We start from the raw sequence: 15,992 nt of genomic DNA, 5'->3' as shown, positions 1-15,992 counted from the left end.
GCCACTCAATGTTTCTTTTGCAAACCATAGCACTCAAAAGGAGAGAGAGAGCAAAAGGGAATGCCCTGCCACAGAGGTAGGGTAGGGTGGGGGGTATCGGGGGTGGGAGGGATACTGGGATAAGTGGTGGTGGAGAATGGGCACCGGTGGAGGGATGGGTATTGGATCATTGTATAACTGAAACCCAAGCACAAAAATTTGTAAGTCTACAACCGTACCTCATGGTGTTTCACTAATAAAAATTAAAAAAAAAAAGAAAGAAAACAAGAGAGGAAAATCTCTACTGGGCACATAGTGACCTGTATCTATTATTATCTGGTGTATCTTTCCTGAAAGGTTACTTTTTCTTTATTTCTTTTCTATTCTTTTCTTTTTAAAATTTATTTTCTTGTTTTTATGCCATCCGACATGCAGAGGTGCTCAGGGCTTACACCTGGCTCCGTGCTCAAGGATCACTCCTGAAAGGGATTGGGGGACCATATGTAGTGCAGGGAATTGTACCCAGGTTGGCTGTGTGCAAGGCAAGCACCTTACCCACAGGATTAATTTTTTGGGGGGGTCACACCTGGCGATGCACAGGGGTTACTCCTGGATCATGCACTCAGGAATTACTCCTGGCAGTGCTCTTGGGACCACATGGGATGCTGGGAATTGAACCCAGGTGTGTGCAAGGCAAACACCCTACCCACTGTGCTATTGCTCCAGCCCCACAGGATTACTTTTTTATTTAGAGAAAGTTAGTAGCTTTCTGCTTGGCCCAACTGAATATTCTATATGTAAAATGGACAGATAAAACCATATTTTTAAGTCTGTGTGATGGTTATAGACCTTCCCTGCTAGGTCTCTTAGGAAAAGACTATAGACTTGATATAGGAGGTGACTGGAATAGTTAGGTACATGCCAACAGATACTGATATCTGAGAAGGTGGGCCACAATGGGAACTTATAGTGGTGAGATCAATATTTGGAACAAGAGTTCAACCACTTTCAATAGTATTGTCTGACCTGGAATAGCCATGACTCTGCCAGTCACATACAGATAGACTTGACCCATGGATAATGACTCCGGCAAGCTTAGTGGATCTGATAAACTGGAATGACTTTATTGTGAACTTTACCTATGATCTTCCTGCACTTGATGTGCCAGTCACTAGATCCCACACATCACTGGGATCATATTGTTAAAACTGGTGAGGACAGATTCGTAGAAAAAAGAAACTGGGGTACATATGCAATGGAATACTACTCAGCTATAAGAAAAGATGATATCATGCAGTTTTCAGTTATGTGGGTGGTGCTAGAGAGTAACTTACTGAGCATGGAAGTCAAAAGAGGGATAGACAGAGAACGATCCCTCTCATACATAGGGTATAAAGGAACACAGCAATAGAAAAACAAAGGGCCAAAGGAAACACACCAAAAGAGATGGTTTACAGAACTGAATTTTTGCTGGGAGGGTGGTTTGGGAGGGGTCCCCAGGGGTCCCTGGGACATTGCTGGAGGGAAGTGGGTGATATTCTGGTAATGGTGGGTGATGTTGGAATAATGTATGCGTGAAATTATCATTAAAAGTACTGTAAGTCAATAATAATTGGGATGAGGGGAGAATAAAAATAAACTAGTGGTTGTTTTCATAGAAAGGACCCTATTCTAGTAAGGGAGGATATCACTCAAGATGGCCCTAGGGAAGAAACTGAATTTCTGAAGATTGCACTTTTAGAACCAGCCACCAGAGGGCTCTCCCACACCTAAAGGCTGAACCTCAGTTGTCTAGTCACAGCTACCCCATTTTCCTGCTGGCCACTCCCAAGTGCTCCTAGCAGTGAAACTGGACTTTTGTTCCCGGCTCTGCCTTCCATGTTAACCAGTAGTCTGACTGCAGAAAGGCCACTGTCGTCTCTTTCATCTTTTCTTGGATTGAGGAGGGAGGCAGTTGGAGAAGGGTGTGAAGAGGGAATTTTTGTGCACACCTGGGTTCCATTTTACCATCTTATCAGCTAGTGATTCCACTCTTTTTTTCTTCCGCCCATTTCTCTTTGGTCCAACGCCCATGGACACCATGGTAAATCGGCCCAGTGTGGTTTTTCTTTCTACTTGTTGGATTATTTTAGCTGTCACTGCAGGTCCTGGATGTGAGTCTGCCCTATCCACCACAGTCAACTCTTTCTCCCGGCCCACCCCCAATGCCCAATCCAAGTTCAGGATGGGGAGGCCACTCACTTCACTTGCTACCCACTAATGAATGTACCGGACTGGGCAGGGGATGCCGAGTTGGGGGCAGGGAGGGAGGAAGGGTCGGAATCATCCAACACATTCCTCTACCTTTTCACTAAGTGTCCATCATGGAATGTTAATTAGAGAAGGAGACGCATTGTTCCAAGGCTCCTAGGAGTCCAACCTACTTGCCATGCAGAGTCCTAATTCGCTGATTTGGCAATCATTTGGCAAACACTCTGACCAGAACCCTTCCACATACCAAAGACACAACGTAGTAGAAATTTAAAAAGCCTTTGCCCCCTCCCCCAACCTCACTTCCCTTCCTCCCCCCTCCCCTACCCACCCTGCGTTTCACCTAACGTTTTTACACACAACATAAACTCCTTTCTCCTGTGGGTCTCTGGTGCTGTTGGGAGCCTGGCGGAAGCAAGCCCTGATATCAGAACTCTGGGCCTCCCCACCCCCCATCTGGCCCCATCCCCAGGCTTTTCTCCAAAGCTATTAAAGCCGGAGGGTGCAGGCATCCCTATGAACTTATCAGGGAGACAAACAGCGCTTCTGAGCTCCCCACTCACGAGTCATCCACGAAGCAGGGGTAAGGCATCTGCTGTAGATAGACTCCAATGGGAACCTCAGCCTGTGTCTGACTCCTGGTGATCCCCTGTTCAATCATGTCCTGCAGGTAGGCAAATCCTCCCCAGATGTACCGGAAGTCTTCCACTGGATCTGCTCTGGGGCCAGAATCCCAAAACCTAGGAAGAAATGGGAAAGAGAAAGGATGCAATAGGAGTTGGTCCTCACCAGCATCACAGGGCTTGGAACCTCTACTCTTGAGAACTCTCCCCCTAAGCTTTTCCAAAGGATCAGGCTTTCTCATTCACCTTTAAACTCTCATGAGTATTAACCACAACATAGCTCATCATTGTTTTCATTCCAGGAAGCTACTTTGAGTTCTACAAAATGTCTTATTTCCTCTTCCAGAACTCAATTTTAGAGACGTATAGTTGGAGTCACCAGTCTCATGGGCTTACTTTTGCACTCACCATAATTTCCCAGGGATTCTGGAGAAACCTCTAGCTGCAGAAAATTTAATACTTAGAAGTTTCCCTCTCCAGACTCAACAAGGCCAGCCAGAAACAAATGCTGTGTAGAGGGATGAAGACATGATAGCTGAGCTCTCTTTGTCTCCACCAGCGAACAGAGCCTATGGCTCGCTTATTTCTTTGATACTGATATGCTTTGATGCCTTCTCAAGTAACCCTCCTGCCCGCAGACGGAAAGGTTGATCTGAGACCAGAGACATGCCCCCATCCTTGCTGCATAGGCTCCTGGGGATGCCCAAGCCCTTCAGGGATTGCCTGAAATATCACCTGTCTTTTATCTTGTTGGTTTTCTCCACCACGTCTATGTCCATTCGTATCTTGTACTTCACATGGGGTGGTAGGGAACTGGTCCAGGGGTACATGTCAGGGAACACCACTCCGGCCCAAAGCCTGTTTTCCTCCAGCAGAGATAGGGCTCGCTGTGTGAGCTGAATTTCATCATCATAGCTTTCAAACTTATCCAGGATCAAGCACTGTAGACAATCACAAAAATTGAGAGAAGAGCCCTCTACTTCAAAGACTCAATGGCCCCCAAAAGAAAGCAGAGGACCAGGCCTGCTGCCCCAGAAAATGGGTCAGATTCAAGAAACCAGTAAACTCAGTTTGAATCTCTCCAGGGTTTGGTGTCAAGTTTTCGATGTGTCTAGGTTTGGGAGTAAAGGGGGACGAGGAAATGCTGACTTGCCCGGACTCTCCGGCTGTCCAAATATGCGAGCTGTCAAAATGACAGAAGTACTCACAGCACCCCCCCCCCCCCCGCCATGACATGGGGAGTTGGGGGAGTGAGGTCACTTTGGATCCAGCCTGCTTTGAAGATCAGAAAGCCTGCCGATAAAAGAGTTTTCAAGAGAGAGAAACAGTCCGAAGGGTGACCCTTCTGCCTCTCGGCAAACACACAAAGATGGCCAGCTGCGTGAAGGGAGAGGAAGAGGAAAAAACAAAACAAGAGAGAGTCAAACGGTTTCGAAAGAGAATCATTTCCAACTGCAATCATCTTGTGACAAGTAATGAGGGCAAAGAATGAATTTCCTTAATATGCCCTCCCATCCACCCCCCCGGAAGTGAAGAAAATCATTACCTACAAGGAAGCAAAATGAAGAATCCTTTCAATTCTAATATTAGGAGTGGTACATTCCATTCATTTATTAAAGAATTCTGTTGCACACAGATCTGGTTTTCCCTTAACCTCTTGCTCCTATGATACACTAGGGTTATTGTGTCACTGTTTCTTTCTTAGAACCAAACTCACAAGAGGTCAGATGGCCTTGTCTTGATTAATTTGTTCGGCAAATACTGAGAGCCTGCAATGTGCCGGGGCCTGTTGGATTCCAGGGATACAAGAAGGAAAGATAAAGTCTCTTGCTGAAAGAAACTCAAGACCTAATGAGATAGAGGGTTGGAGTAAATCAACCAGCTGAACATAGAATCGTTCAGGTTCTGATGAAAGCAAGCCCAGAATCATCTTGTAGATCCACAGCGAGCTGTGACTAAGTCTACCTGGAGGAGTCCAGGAGGGCTGCGTGGAGGAGAGGACTACTGAGTAAGCAGAGAGTGATTAAGAATTAGCTGAAGAAAAGGAATTGAGAAAAGCTCAGCACAGGCACATAGATTATCTGAAGACCTTAAGAATAGAGCAATTGCGGAGCTGGAGAGATAGTAAAGCAGGTAGGGGGCTTGCCTTGTAAGTGGTCAACTTGGGTTTGATCCCCAGAATCCCATATGGTCCCTGAGTACTACTAGAAATAAATTTATGAATGCAGAGCCAGGAGAAAGCCCTGAGCACTGCTAAATGTTGTCTCTCCCTCCTCCCTGCCATAAAAGAAGAAGAAGAAGAAGAAGAAGAAGAAGAAGAAGAAGAAGAAGAAGAAGAAGAAGAAGAAGAAGAAGAAGAGGAAGATGATGATGACTAGAGCAGTAGAGCAGTTGTTTCCATCCTTGGCTATACTTTAGAACTATTGGGAGTTTCCCATTTGACCCAGCTATACCACTCCTGGGAATATACCCTGGAGATGCAAAAAAGTATAGTGCAACATCTGCACTTGTTTGTTTATTGCAGCACTATTTACAATAGCTAGAATATGGAAAAAACCTGAGTGCCCGAGAACAGATGACTGGTTAAAGAAACTTTGGTACATCTACACATTGGAGTACTATGTAGCAGTTAGAAAAAAATGAAGTCATGGAATTTACATACAAGTGGTACTACATAGAAAATATCATGCTAAGCAAAATGAGCCAGAAAGAGAGGGACAGACACAGAAAGATTGCATTCATCTGGGGAACATAAAGTAACAAAATAGGAGACTAACACCCAAGAATAGCTGTGATAAATACCAGGAGGTTTACTCCATGGCTTGGAGGCCAGCTGCACATTCTAGGGGTAGAGGCAGCTCAGATAGAGAAGGGAGTACCAAATAAAGGGTGCTGGGAAGATCCACCCAGGATGGGAGATGCGTGCTGAAAGTAGACTATAGACCAAACACGATTGCCACCCAATGCTTCTTTTGCAAACCACAGCACCCAAAAGGAGAGCGAGAACAAAAGGGAGTGCCCTGCCACAAAGGCAAGGTAGGATGGGGGGATGGGGGGGTGGGAGGGATACTGGGATTGGTGGGGGTGGAAAATAGGCACTGGTGGAGGGATGGGTACTTGATCATTGTATAACTGATACCCAAGCACAAAAATTTGTAAGTCTACAACTGTACCTCATGGTGTTTCACTAATTAAAAAAAAAGAACTATTGGGAGCTTTAAAAGGATACCCACAGGGCTACAGCAGGTAGGGCATTTGCCTTGCACACAGCTAACCTGGGTTTAATCCCTGGCATCCCATATTGTTCGCTGAGTCCCACCAGGAGTGATCCCTGAGAACAGATCCAGGAGTATGTCCTGAGAACTACCCGGTGTGGCGCCCGCAAAGCAAACAAACTAAAAATTAAAAAAAGACCTGCATGCAGACCCCTCTCCAAACAATAAAACCAAATTCTCAAGAGGCAGGATCAGGGCATCAGTGTTTTGTCCAACGTGCCCCAGGTCCTTCCAATATATACAGAAAATCAAGGGGGTCGACAGAGGTGAGCAGTAATAGATAGGCACAAAAAAAGATGAGGAGCATATCAGCCCTACTGGTTTTTCAGCTGACGGGGGCCCTCTGTGCCCAAGTCAGGACTGGTCTGGAAAACCCTTAAAAACCATCAGGAGTCTTTATTGGGCTTTTAGCAGGGGTGTAAGGAGTATCAGATCAAGTTCCTGAGAGAGCATTGTAGGAGGGATGGGAAAAGGTAGCAAGAAATTGTTAGGAGAGTCTGTGGAATCATGCTAGAAGGAACCAATGGACCATACAGCCCACTGACCCCATGAGTTACCTGGGACTCTCATTTCACTCAAGAGGAAGCAGAAAGCAGGAGACCTACTGGGTGAGGCAACAAGAAATGGGTAGGGAGAAGGACCCATGCTTCCTTCTCTGCTTTTCAACTCCAAGCCCAGGCTCATCCTATTGTCTCAGGAGTCAAGGAACAAGTTGTCCAGGTTCTCTACGTGCTCCAATTTTTCTGAGGGCCTTCCTGGAGATGCTCAGAGACCCCAGGATCACTCCTGGTACTACTTGGCCTTGTGTAAACTTTCAGCATTTGGGAATATAATGGGGTGCCGTTTGGGCGCAGCAGTGCTCTGGAGGGACTAAGTGGAATGGGAGCAAACTCAGGGCCTGGTGCATCAAGCTCCATCCCTCTGAGCTACCTTCCTGGCACTCTATTCAAAGAAGAGAGCGGCAACTTCAGTTTGGCATCTGAAAAAGGGAGGTTTAGGAAGTCTAAGAATTTTTTTGAAAGTGGTAGAGAGATATCAAATTCCAGTTAAGGGTATCCCACAACTGTTTGTGGGAGAAGCAAAGAAGCAACAATAAGTGGGCAGATGGTACAGACCTGGCCAGAGACCCGAATTCCTGGAGGGAATCTGGCTAACCCAGGCCAGATACCCAATCCCCTCACCTCTGAAGCCCACTAGGTCTTCTGAATAGAACTGTCTCCCTGATCCTGGGAGCCGGTCCCCTCTAACATTCTCAGCCTTCTAGATAAAAGGAAAGAGAAACAAAGGAAACTATTTGCTCTCAGCTGATATGGGAAAGAGGAACACAGGCATACGGGAGCACCAAGGCTTACGTGACACTCTATTAAGATCATTATTTGGATGGGTATTTGATCATTGTATAATTGAAACCCAAGCACAAAAATTTGTAAGTCTACAACTGTACCTCATGATGTCGCACTAATAAAAAATAAATAAATAAATACATTTTTAATAAATAAATACTGACTGTCCTTGCCGCTGGGGCCCCTTGGAGGGGAGCGGGTTGAGCTTTCCTCCCCGCCCCGACCAGGGCTCCGGCAGCCAAAGACCTCCAGGACCAGCCACCACCATGCTGAGACCACTCTCCGCACACATGAAGGTACTGGCAGAGGGACAAAGTCACGCGGGTTCCGGGGCCACGACCTCCAAGCCTACTCGGATTTGGGCCGAGCACCCTCCACCCAGATCCTCCAAATTCTAGTAGGCGGGGGTCACACCCACCAACTGGCCCCCTGGCGCCGTGTAATCCCATCAACGGCCAAGACTCAGAGACTATAAAAACCAGCAGCCGCGCGACATCCTATTATGACATCTTATTATCTCATTCCTACTTTGGACAAACTGGCAGGCTACTGAATGTAGCCTGCCCACACGGCAGAGTCTGGCAAACTCCCTGTGTCATACCCAATATGCCAAATACCAGTAACAATGATGGGTCTCACTCTCCTAAAGAACCTTGAATATAATCTCAGGGCTAGGATGAAGGAGACGTTACTGGGGCCTGCTCAAGGCAATCGATGATTAACAGGATGTTTTGTGATTGTGAAATAAATAAATAAATGAATAAAAGGAAACACCATGTATGCCACACACAGAGGTAAGGGAACTGAAACACGTTTCCATCAACTGTTCTATTGAGCAGGCACTGTCCATCCTAACACAGGCCAGTCCTGAAATGAGATGAAGGACTAAAGTAACTTGTGCCGCCAAAGGTCTTTGGTAAAATGTTCTGTTTTTCTGGAAAGAAATCATGTACGATTTGTTGTTTTGTAATCTTTTAGTGTATTGGGGGGTGGGGCGGGGATGGATAGGGAATCTAACATGGAAACATTCACCATAGTTGAAGGCCAATGGTTTGGCTCTCAGTGATTCCCAAATATTGAACTCAAGAGCACCAAGATGGGGATAGAGGAGTAATATGGACATCAAAACAGCGCTGCTATACTACATAAAATGAAAGGAAGAGAAAAAGAAAAGAAGGGAGGGAGGAAGGCAGGGAGGGAGGAAAAGAGAGAAGGAGGGTGGGAGGAAGGGAGGGAGAAAGGAAGGAGGAAAGTAAAGAAGGAAGGAAGGGAGAGGAAGGGAGGGAGGAAGGGAGGAAGGAAGGAAGGACGTTTATTTTCTTTAGGGAGGCAGTGTCCTACAACGATGAATAAGAAAGTAGTCTTAATTTTTAAACCATTTGGTTAGTTTAGAATTGCATACATAGAATTTCAGTATTGACAACAAGAGTGAACCTGGAATAACATTCCTAAATGAAAAACAAAATTATCTTAGGAAATAAAAATTCTCCTTTGCAGTTTCTCTTAGCTGTGGTATATCATCACGCATATAATATTTGACCATCTGTTCCCAAAAGTACAGAGCATTTGGATAGAAGTAGTCACAGGGGTCTTGTGATCTGATGTCCTTGCTAGACCACTGATGAAATTGGCAGTAAGAGGCAAAGGGCCTTTCTCAATGTCAACATAGGTCAGAAACAGAATCTGAATCCAGGTGTCAAGCCTGAAGGGCAGAACTGTTCTCACATGTTGTTCTAAGTGTAAACCACGCTGTAACCACAGAGAAGAGACAACAAAATTTCTGAACAAAAAGTCCTCTGCTCCATGCAGTGGAACTGTCAACCTGAACATTTGGCAGCAATAGAAATGTTCTATATTTGCCCCATTCAATATGGCAGCCAGTAACCACACACACACACACACACACACACACACACACACACACACACACACACACACTGAGTTGTTCAAGTGTAACTAGCATGTGTAAGGAACTGTTATTTTTGCTCTCTTTAAACTTAAATAGTCACATGTGATTGTTGGTCACTCCATTGGTCAGCAAGGTTGTAATCTCTGGAGACAGTACGTTTGTGGAGGTGACAGGGGGCCATGTGGTATCTGAAATAGTCATTTCTTTTCTCCTGAAAGGGATTCAGTAAGTGTTTTCTGCATCGAGTTGATTGAAATTTCCAAGTCTCCAATGTTGTAAAAAATATAGCCTTATTCCCATGTGTTTTGGGCACAATAAAATAGTAAGAAAGTAGGAGAAATAATAAACATAATCTAAGTTGGAGAAATGAGAAAAATGACATTTTGCTGGGATGCCACTGAGCATATAATTTGTGTGGAAGCAAAACGGTCGATAAAAGTAAATACATTTCAATAATGCCACTTTCCAAACTAGCTAACTTTGAACTCTCATGTCTTCAAGGGAAACCGGTACTGGAATACAGGACTGGTGTAGTGGGTGACATTGTTGAAGGCTGCAATGACGTGTCCTCTGTCTTGGCTGTTTTATCAGGCCGCCGATTCACAGTCAGGTTTCCTGCTGCGTCCTGGAGATTGGTGCCTTGATACTCTCTGGACAAACAAAACTTTAAAGGTTCTCAAACATGTGTGTCTACCCTAAAACTTCTGGCCTATTTTCAAAGTTGGGTTAACACCCCCCTCTTGGAGTGTTTAAGAGGCGAATGTACCTGAGAAAGAGCCCCACTCCACTGCCTTCTCACTCAGTGGCAGGTTCCCCTACCTATGAAACTGAGATCCACCCAGCCCTGTAGTTCTACTTCAAAGATCTCAGTGCTTGGGAAGGTCAGGTCAGTGCTTGCAGATAGGAATAAAAGCTGATGCTAAGCCAGAGAGACAGTTCAGGTGGTAAAGCACTTTCCTTGCACATAGGTTTGATCCCAGCACCAACTTGGGTCTCCGGAGTCCTTCCAGGAGTGATCCCTGAGCACAGAACCAGGAGTGAGCCCTGAACAATGCTGGGTGTGGCCAAAACAGAAGGAAACACTGGATAGAGCATAAAAGTCTTTGGGGCAGGAAGAGGGAGCGGGGAGCTGGTGCTTACTGAGTACGACTGGTGCCAAACTGGCCCAGGGCTTTGCTGCTTTTAATCCCTTCATTCCTCACAATCACCCCTGAACCCGTTATGATGATCACGCCTAGCTTTCTCCCTAGGGGGATCAGTGAGCTTTCCCTGAAGACTGCCAGCTTTAATCACTAGGAACCAAAGCACTTAGAAATAATAAGGATCCGATCAATACCATTTCATTACTGTTTTTGCAAAATATCTGGAAAGTAAGCAGAGTCTAGTGGCTTTTAAGTCCCGGCCAGACGACCATGTATTCCCAGCAGCTGTTTATCCCTGGAGGAAGGCAGCTATTTTCTTTAAGTACTATGTCTGGGGAACACAATCCAACCACAACACCTCCTCTGCTTGGAACAATGCTGTGGACAGAAGCCCAAGCCCCATGGTCCACCTTGCACAGTGGGGGCTAAGTGTGGGAAGGGCTGGAATTGCGTAATGGACATGAGGTCAAATCAGATCACATCCCCAGAGAAAAGGCTGTAGGGGTGAATACAGAATGTTACCCTCACCTCACTTTTCTAAGCCAAACTGCTTTAGACACGAATCAGAAGTCGAAGGGTGACACACGAGGTATCTGTGCTTTCTTATGAGGAGGCCGCCATCCTCTAGTCCTGCAGGTGGAAATCATTGCTAATCAATACACATATTTGTAGGACTATATGCATGAGTGGATTTGAGAGGCAAAGAGGAAGGACTAGGTTTTAGGCCAGGTTTTTGACATATTTGGCCTGGTGCCATTAGCTTATAAGGTAAAACCATAGGTAGTTCTCAGGCCAGAGAGATAGCTCGAAGGGCTGGAGTACATACTTTGCATGCAGGAGCCCCAGAATTCATCACCAGCATAGCATGGTCTCCCTAGGCAAATCTAGGAGAGACCTCCAGGCACCATGCCAAGCACAGCCTCTAACAGCATTGGAAAGGACTCCAAACTAATTAACCTACCATTATTAGTTCCATGCAGAGTCCTCTAGAAGACCAATTTGGTTTTACACAGAGGGAACCTATGTGGTCATGGACATTAGTTAGAAAAGAAGGGAGCAGTCAGGAGTGGGAAGAGAGCTCAAAGCACTGAGCACATACTTTGCACACAGGATCACAGAATCTCAACATCACCTGCAGCCACTCCTGACCACCAAGCTGGGAGTAACCCTAGACATTATGAGTGTGGTTCCCCCAAAAGAAACAAGAATAAAAAATGGAGTCAATAAGAATTGTCAGTATAAGGAAGGGGTTCAACATAAAGGTGGCCCCACCTTGGGTAAAAGAATTCAAAGGGCATCTTCTGTGAATAAAAAAGACTGTCTTATAGGGAATAAAAAGCTACCCAAAGGTGACTCAGTGACACAGCATTTCCCCAGAAAAAAAACTACAGTACATATACTGAGGTCATGCTGATGACCCCTGGGATACGGTGAGGGTGAGGGGTAGCAAGAGGGAAGGAATAGTAAATTATGGCCTATGGCCCAAGAGGCAGATTCTAAACAAATATTGCAGCCATAGTTCAAAATGCCCTTGAACATCTTTATTTTATTGATGAAAACCCAGGGCAACGAAGTCAGAAGAGGGTTCCTTTTACCCCTCGGTTCCCGAGTGCTGGGATGAAGCCCTGCGACCACCCTGTGAAGTTCACACCAGCCCTTGGGATCTCTGTGGGTTGTTTCTGATCCTCGCCAGGACACGGAGCTGGAGTTCTCCCTGGTGCCGGCAGCTGTGTTCAAGACCTCTCAGAAATCAGCCATTTGTTTACACAGCTAAATCAAACACCACTTGGGAGGAGAAGTCTCGGGAGCAACAGGTTTCAACCGTGACTTCTTCAACTCAAATTCAGACACACTATATCACAGATGGATGAAATGCTCTAGGAAGGGGGAACTTCTGACCAGTGGAAGAGAAAAATGAGTCTCTCTTTGGGGCTTTTGGGTGTTTTTCACTGTTTGTTTTGTTTGCAGGGGGCACATCCGGCAGTGTTCAGGGTTTTCTGCAGGTTCTGTGCTCAAGGATCACTCCTGGTGGGACTTGGGGACCCTATGGGATGCCAGGGATCAAACTCAGGTTGGCTTCATTCAAGGCAAGCACCTTCCCTGGTGTACTATCTGCCCAGTTCCAGAAAAAAACTTTTTTGTTTGAACGTGATCATCAAAGGATAGGTGCCCTGTGCTGACATATTATGACGGATATACCCAGGACGTGTCAGGGGTGAGATCTTCAGGGCGAGAGTGGACCTGCACCCCTGGAGTTGTTGACTGCATCATCCTGCCTCTGACACCTTTCCCTGCCCAGCTCAAGCTGAAAACAAAGCAGCTGATCAGAGAGCCCAGGGAGGCCTGGAGGAACCCTGTGCATGTCAGTGTAGACACCTGAAGTTCCTGCTGGAAAATGCCAGTGGATGTGGGAAAATATCCCAGGACAGATTTCCTGCCTGACCTAGATGGGAGTGCTCAAGGTTCAGTTCCCATGACATGGGCAAAGCTCTGGGAGAAAATAGCTCTGGGCTCTGTGAATTGGTTGAGAGGAGGAGCCAGAGGCCATGGTGCTGCAATCTGTGTTCTCTGAAGACCTGAGCACTGCACACAAACATCTGAACTGTTGGGCCACCAAGAGCAAGGAAATGCACCGCAATTGGCAGACAAAGGGACAGGAAATGCACAACTCTTAAAAAATTATTTTTAAATAAACAAATGCAATAATGAAACAAATAAAAAGGTCAAGAGGGAGCACAGAGGGATAAAGTCATCCTCCCCCCGCCCCCCCCCCCCCCCCGTGCATATGTCTAGCTGGGTCCAAGGGGGTGCCTCTTGGCTAACACCTGCAGGGGACCAAGCTCACAAAACTTTCTTGTTTAATCATTCCATCCAGGACCTGGCCCATGTTACCATATTAAACATATTTTATCATCAACACAATTGGGCACAGACAAATGAACGCACATATTGGTCACAAGCGTCTACAAACAGGCAGTGGGAAAGTGAAGCTGCCCTATATCCCAGATGCTGCGGGGAAGTGCTGGGATTGGCATACCCTTGCCTACAGAACAAATGCCTGCCCAGTGCCATCTCTGGATACCACTGTTCCTACTCCCCTGATGTGACACTAGCTTCTGTCCAGAAACCTATTTCTCTTTGCAGGTGACACCTCTGTTAGCAAGTGTTCTGCTTGCTGCCTGAAACCGCCTTCTGGCTTTGTTGGCCAACACATACATCTCTAAGGACCAGCACCAATGTCTCTTTGGTTTTGATTTGCTATTTCATAGTGGCAGTCTCCATCAGGTCACCGAAGCCACAATGAGTTGAAAAACAACAAGATCGATAAAACCAGAGATTCAGTTGATTGGGTAGAATAGAGAGAAGCATACCAACAAACAGTGGCCCAGAAACCATGATGCATAGAAAAAGGCCCGGAAACAGGAGCAGAGACCCCAGTGGGAGAGGTGAGGAGTCAGGGGCCAGCCTAGGCAGGGGTGAGGTCAGGGAGTGGGCCATCCCTGGAACATTGAGCAGAGGGGGCTGGGCTACACCTGATGTATGTCCCCTCAACAGTGATGAGGGTGACTGAGGTACCTCATGGCAAATTGGGGTTTTAGGAAGATTTTATTGAAGTGAAGGAGGAGGCTAAAGAGCATCAGTGAAAGGCTGGAGGATGGGCAACAAGGGAGGCATGAGAGCAGAGGGCACAGGCCATACTCAGAGGGGGACAGGAAGGAGGAGTTTCAGAGATCCTGTAGAGAAAAACACTGACAGTCTTTAGAGACTCTGTGTCATTTTAAATTTGCATTAGAAATGGTGATGGTCAGGGAGATAGTACAGGGGTTAAGGTACCTGGCTTGCGTGTGAGCACTCCTGGTTTTATTCCTGGCACAGCATATGGTCCCTCTGAGCATAGAGCCAGAATTAAGCCCTCAGCACTCAGGGTGTGACCCCCCCCCACACACACACACAAATAATTTTTAAATTTTTTATAGGAGGCACGCCTGGCAATGGAGGATGCTGGCTGAATTCCTGGTAGAATGGGTTAGCAGGACCAGGACCAATGGCACTCAGGGGCTGCCAGGGCCATCTCATTGGGGACCATGCCATGCTGGAGATGGAAGTCAGGGCCCTGCTCATGCTAGGTATGTGAGCTACAACTTGGGTTCTCCCTCCATTCCTCTTTCTCCTTCTTCAGACGGGCCACTGTTCTCACAGCTTTGTGCAATGCCTTGAGGACAGCTTTATATAGTGGCATGCTTAGTTCATTGATGCTTAGCCAATCAGAGTAGTTTGCTACTCTGAATATTAAAAAATAAACTGAATATAAAAATTAAAAAAAATAAACTGAACCTTTATTCTATTCATCAAAGAATTCATCCAAATTATACTTTCTGATGCCCCACTCCCACCCCCATGCCACCAAGCAATGTTTTCTCATTTGGTATCTGACTTCACTGGAATCAGACAGGTCTGGATAAGAATTCTTCATGATAAAGTAGGAGGCAGCCAATCTTAGCGGGAAATATTTTTTTGCATACATACACACACACACACACACACACACACACGCAAGGCTCAACCTTTAACAACACATTAGTGATCTCTTATAGAAGGACTTAAAAAATGGCCCCTGGGTAAAATACAATAATTTTCACACTCTTTCCTCTAAAGAAACTTTTTTCTAGCATTTCCAGCAGTTTTTTATGACAATACAAAATAAATTATTTCGGTTCTGCTTTGGAGCAGGGGTTGGGGTTCAGGATGGAAACATCTGAAATATGATGGTGGGAAGGTGTAATGGTAGTGGGATTGGTGTTCAAATATTAAATGTAATTAAATATTGTGAACTACTTTATAAGAGTTAAAAAAAAGAATTTTGCATGAGTGCTAGTGCACATGCGTGTGCTCAGGCGCACGCACGCGCACACACACACACACACACACACACACGCACACCACACCAGTGACCGACTGTGGTAGGTCAGGTAAGTTAGTTGTTAATCAACATGATAACAATCATGCCTCTTAGGCAGGTCCTTAGGACGTTTGCATGAGATGACGTGTAAAGGTGCCCAGTATAAGCAGCCAGCTCAGATGAGACTCCCGGACACATGAGCTTATCCCCATTCTTTCTTCAGCCTAGTTCTACGCTTCTGAGACTGAAAAGGCTTCAAACAAAGTTACTGGCCATGAGATGCGTAGCATGTGGCTTATGGCCCTTAAAATAACAGTGCTTTCATAGTGTAGATTTCTAGATCCTACCCTTCCCCCTGCTTCTCCAGGGCCTCCTAGAGTATAGGTGGAGTCTAAGAGTCAAGACAAGAAAGCAACAACCACACAAATATCTACATGTTTGTCTCTAAAATCCTGACATCCCTAGAAGCATTATCTTCCTAATCCTGTTCTTTCTTAGGCTAGCCGGAAAAACACACTCCCAGAGCGAATTCTGGTTGGGTGGTGTTGGCCTGCGGCCAGGAACCTGCAAA

General features: G+C 46.0%; 1 protein-coding gene across 1 annotated transcript in view; it reads right to left on the bottom strand.

The window, feature by feature from the left end:
• Window positions 1–15,992, bottom strand: part of ABCA4 (ATP binding cassette subfamily A member 4) — a 139,770-nt gene that overhangs the window by 69,223 nt on the left and 54,555 nt on the right. Inside the window, exons 12-13 of the mRNA XM_056122821.1 lie at window positions 3,588–3,793; window positions 2,793–2,969 (exon numbers count right to left, since the gene is read on the bottom strand). Coding sequence (XP_055978796.1) covers window positions 2,793–2,969; window positions 3,588–3,793 — 383 coding nt within the window. The remainder of the gene's footprint in view (window positions 1–2,792; window positions 2,970–3,587; window positions 3,794–15,992) is intronic.

Source organism: Sorex fumeus, unplaced genomic scaffold (assembly GCF_029834395.1).
Source record: "Sorex fumeus unplaced genomic scaffold, SorFum_2.1 ptg000047l, whole genome shotgun sequence".
Lineage (NCBI taxonomy): Eukaryota > Metazoa > Chordata > Mammalia > Eulipotyphla > Soricidae > Sorex > Sorex fumeus.
The sequence above is the reverse complement of the archived record's forward strand: the minus strand, read 5'-3'. Positions and strand labels throughout refer to the sequence as shown.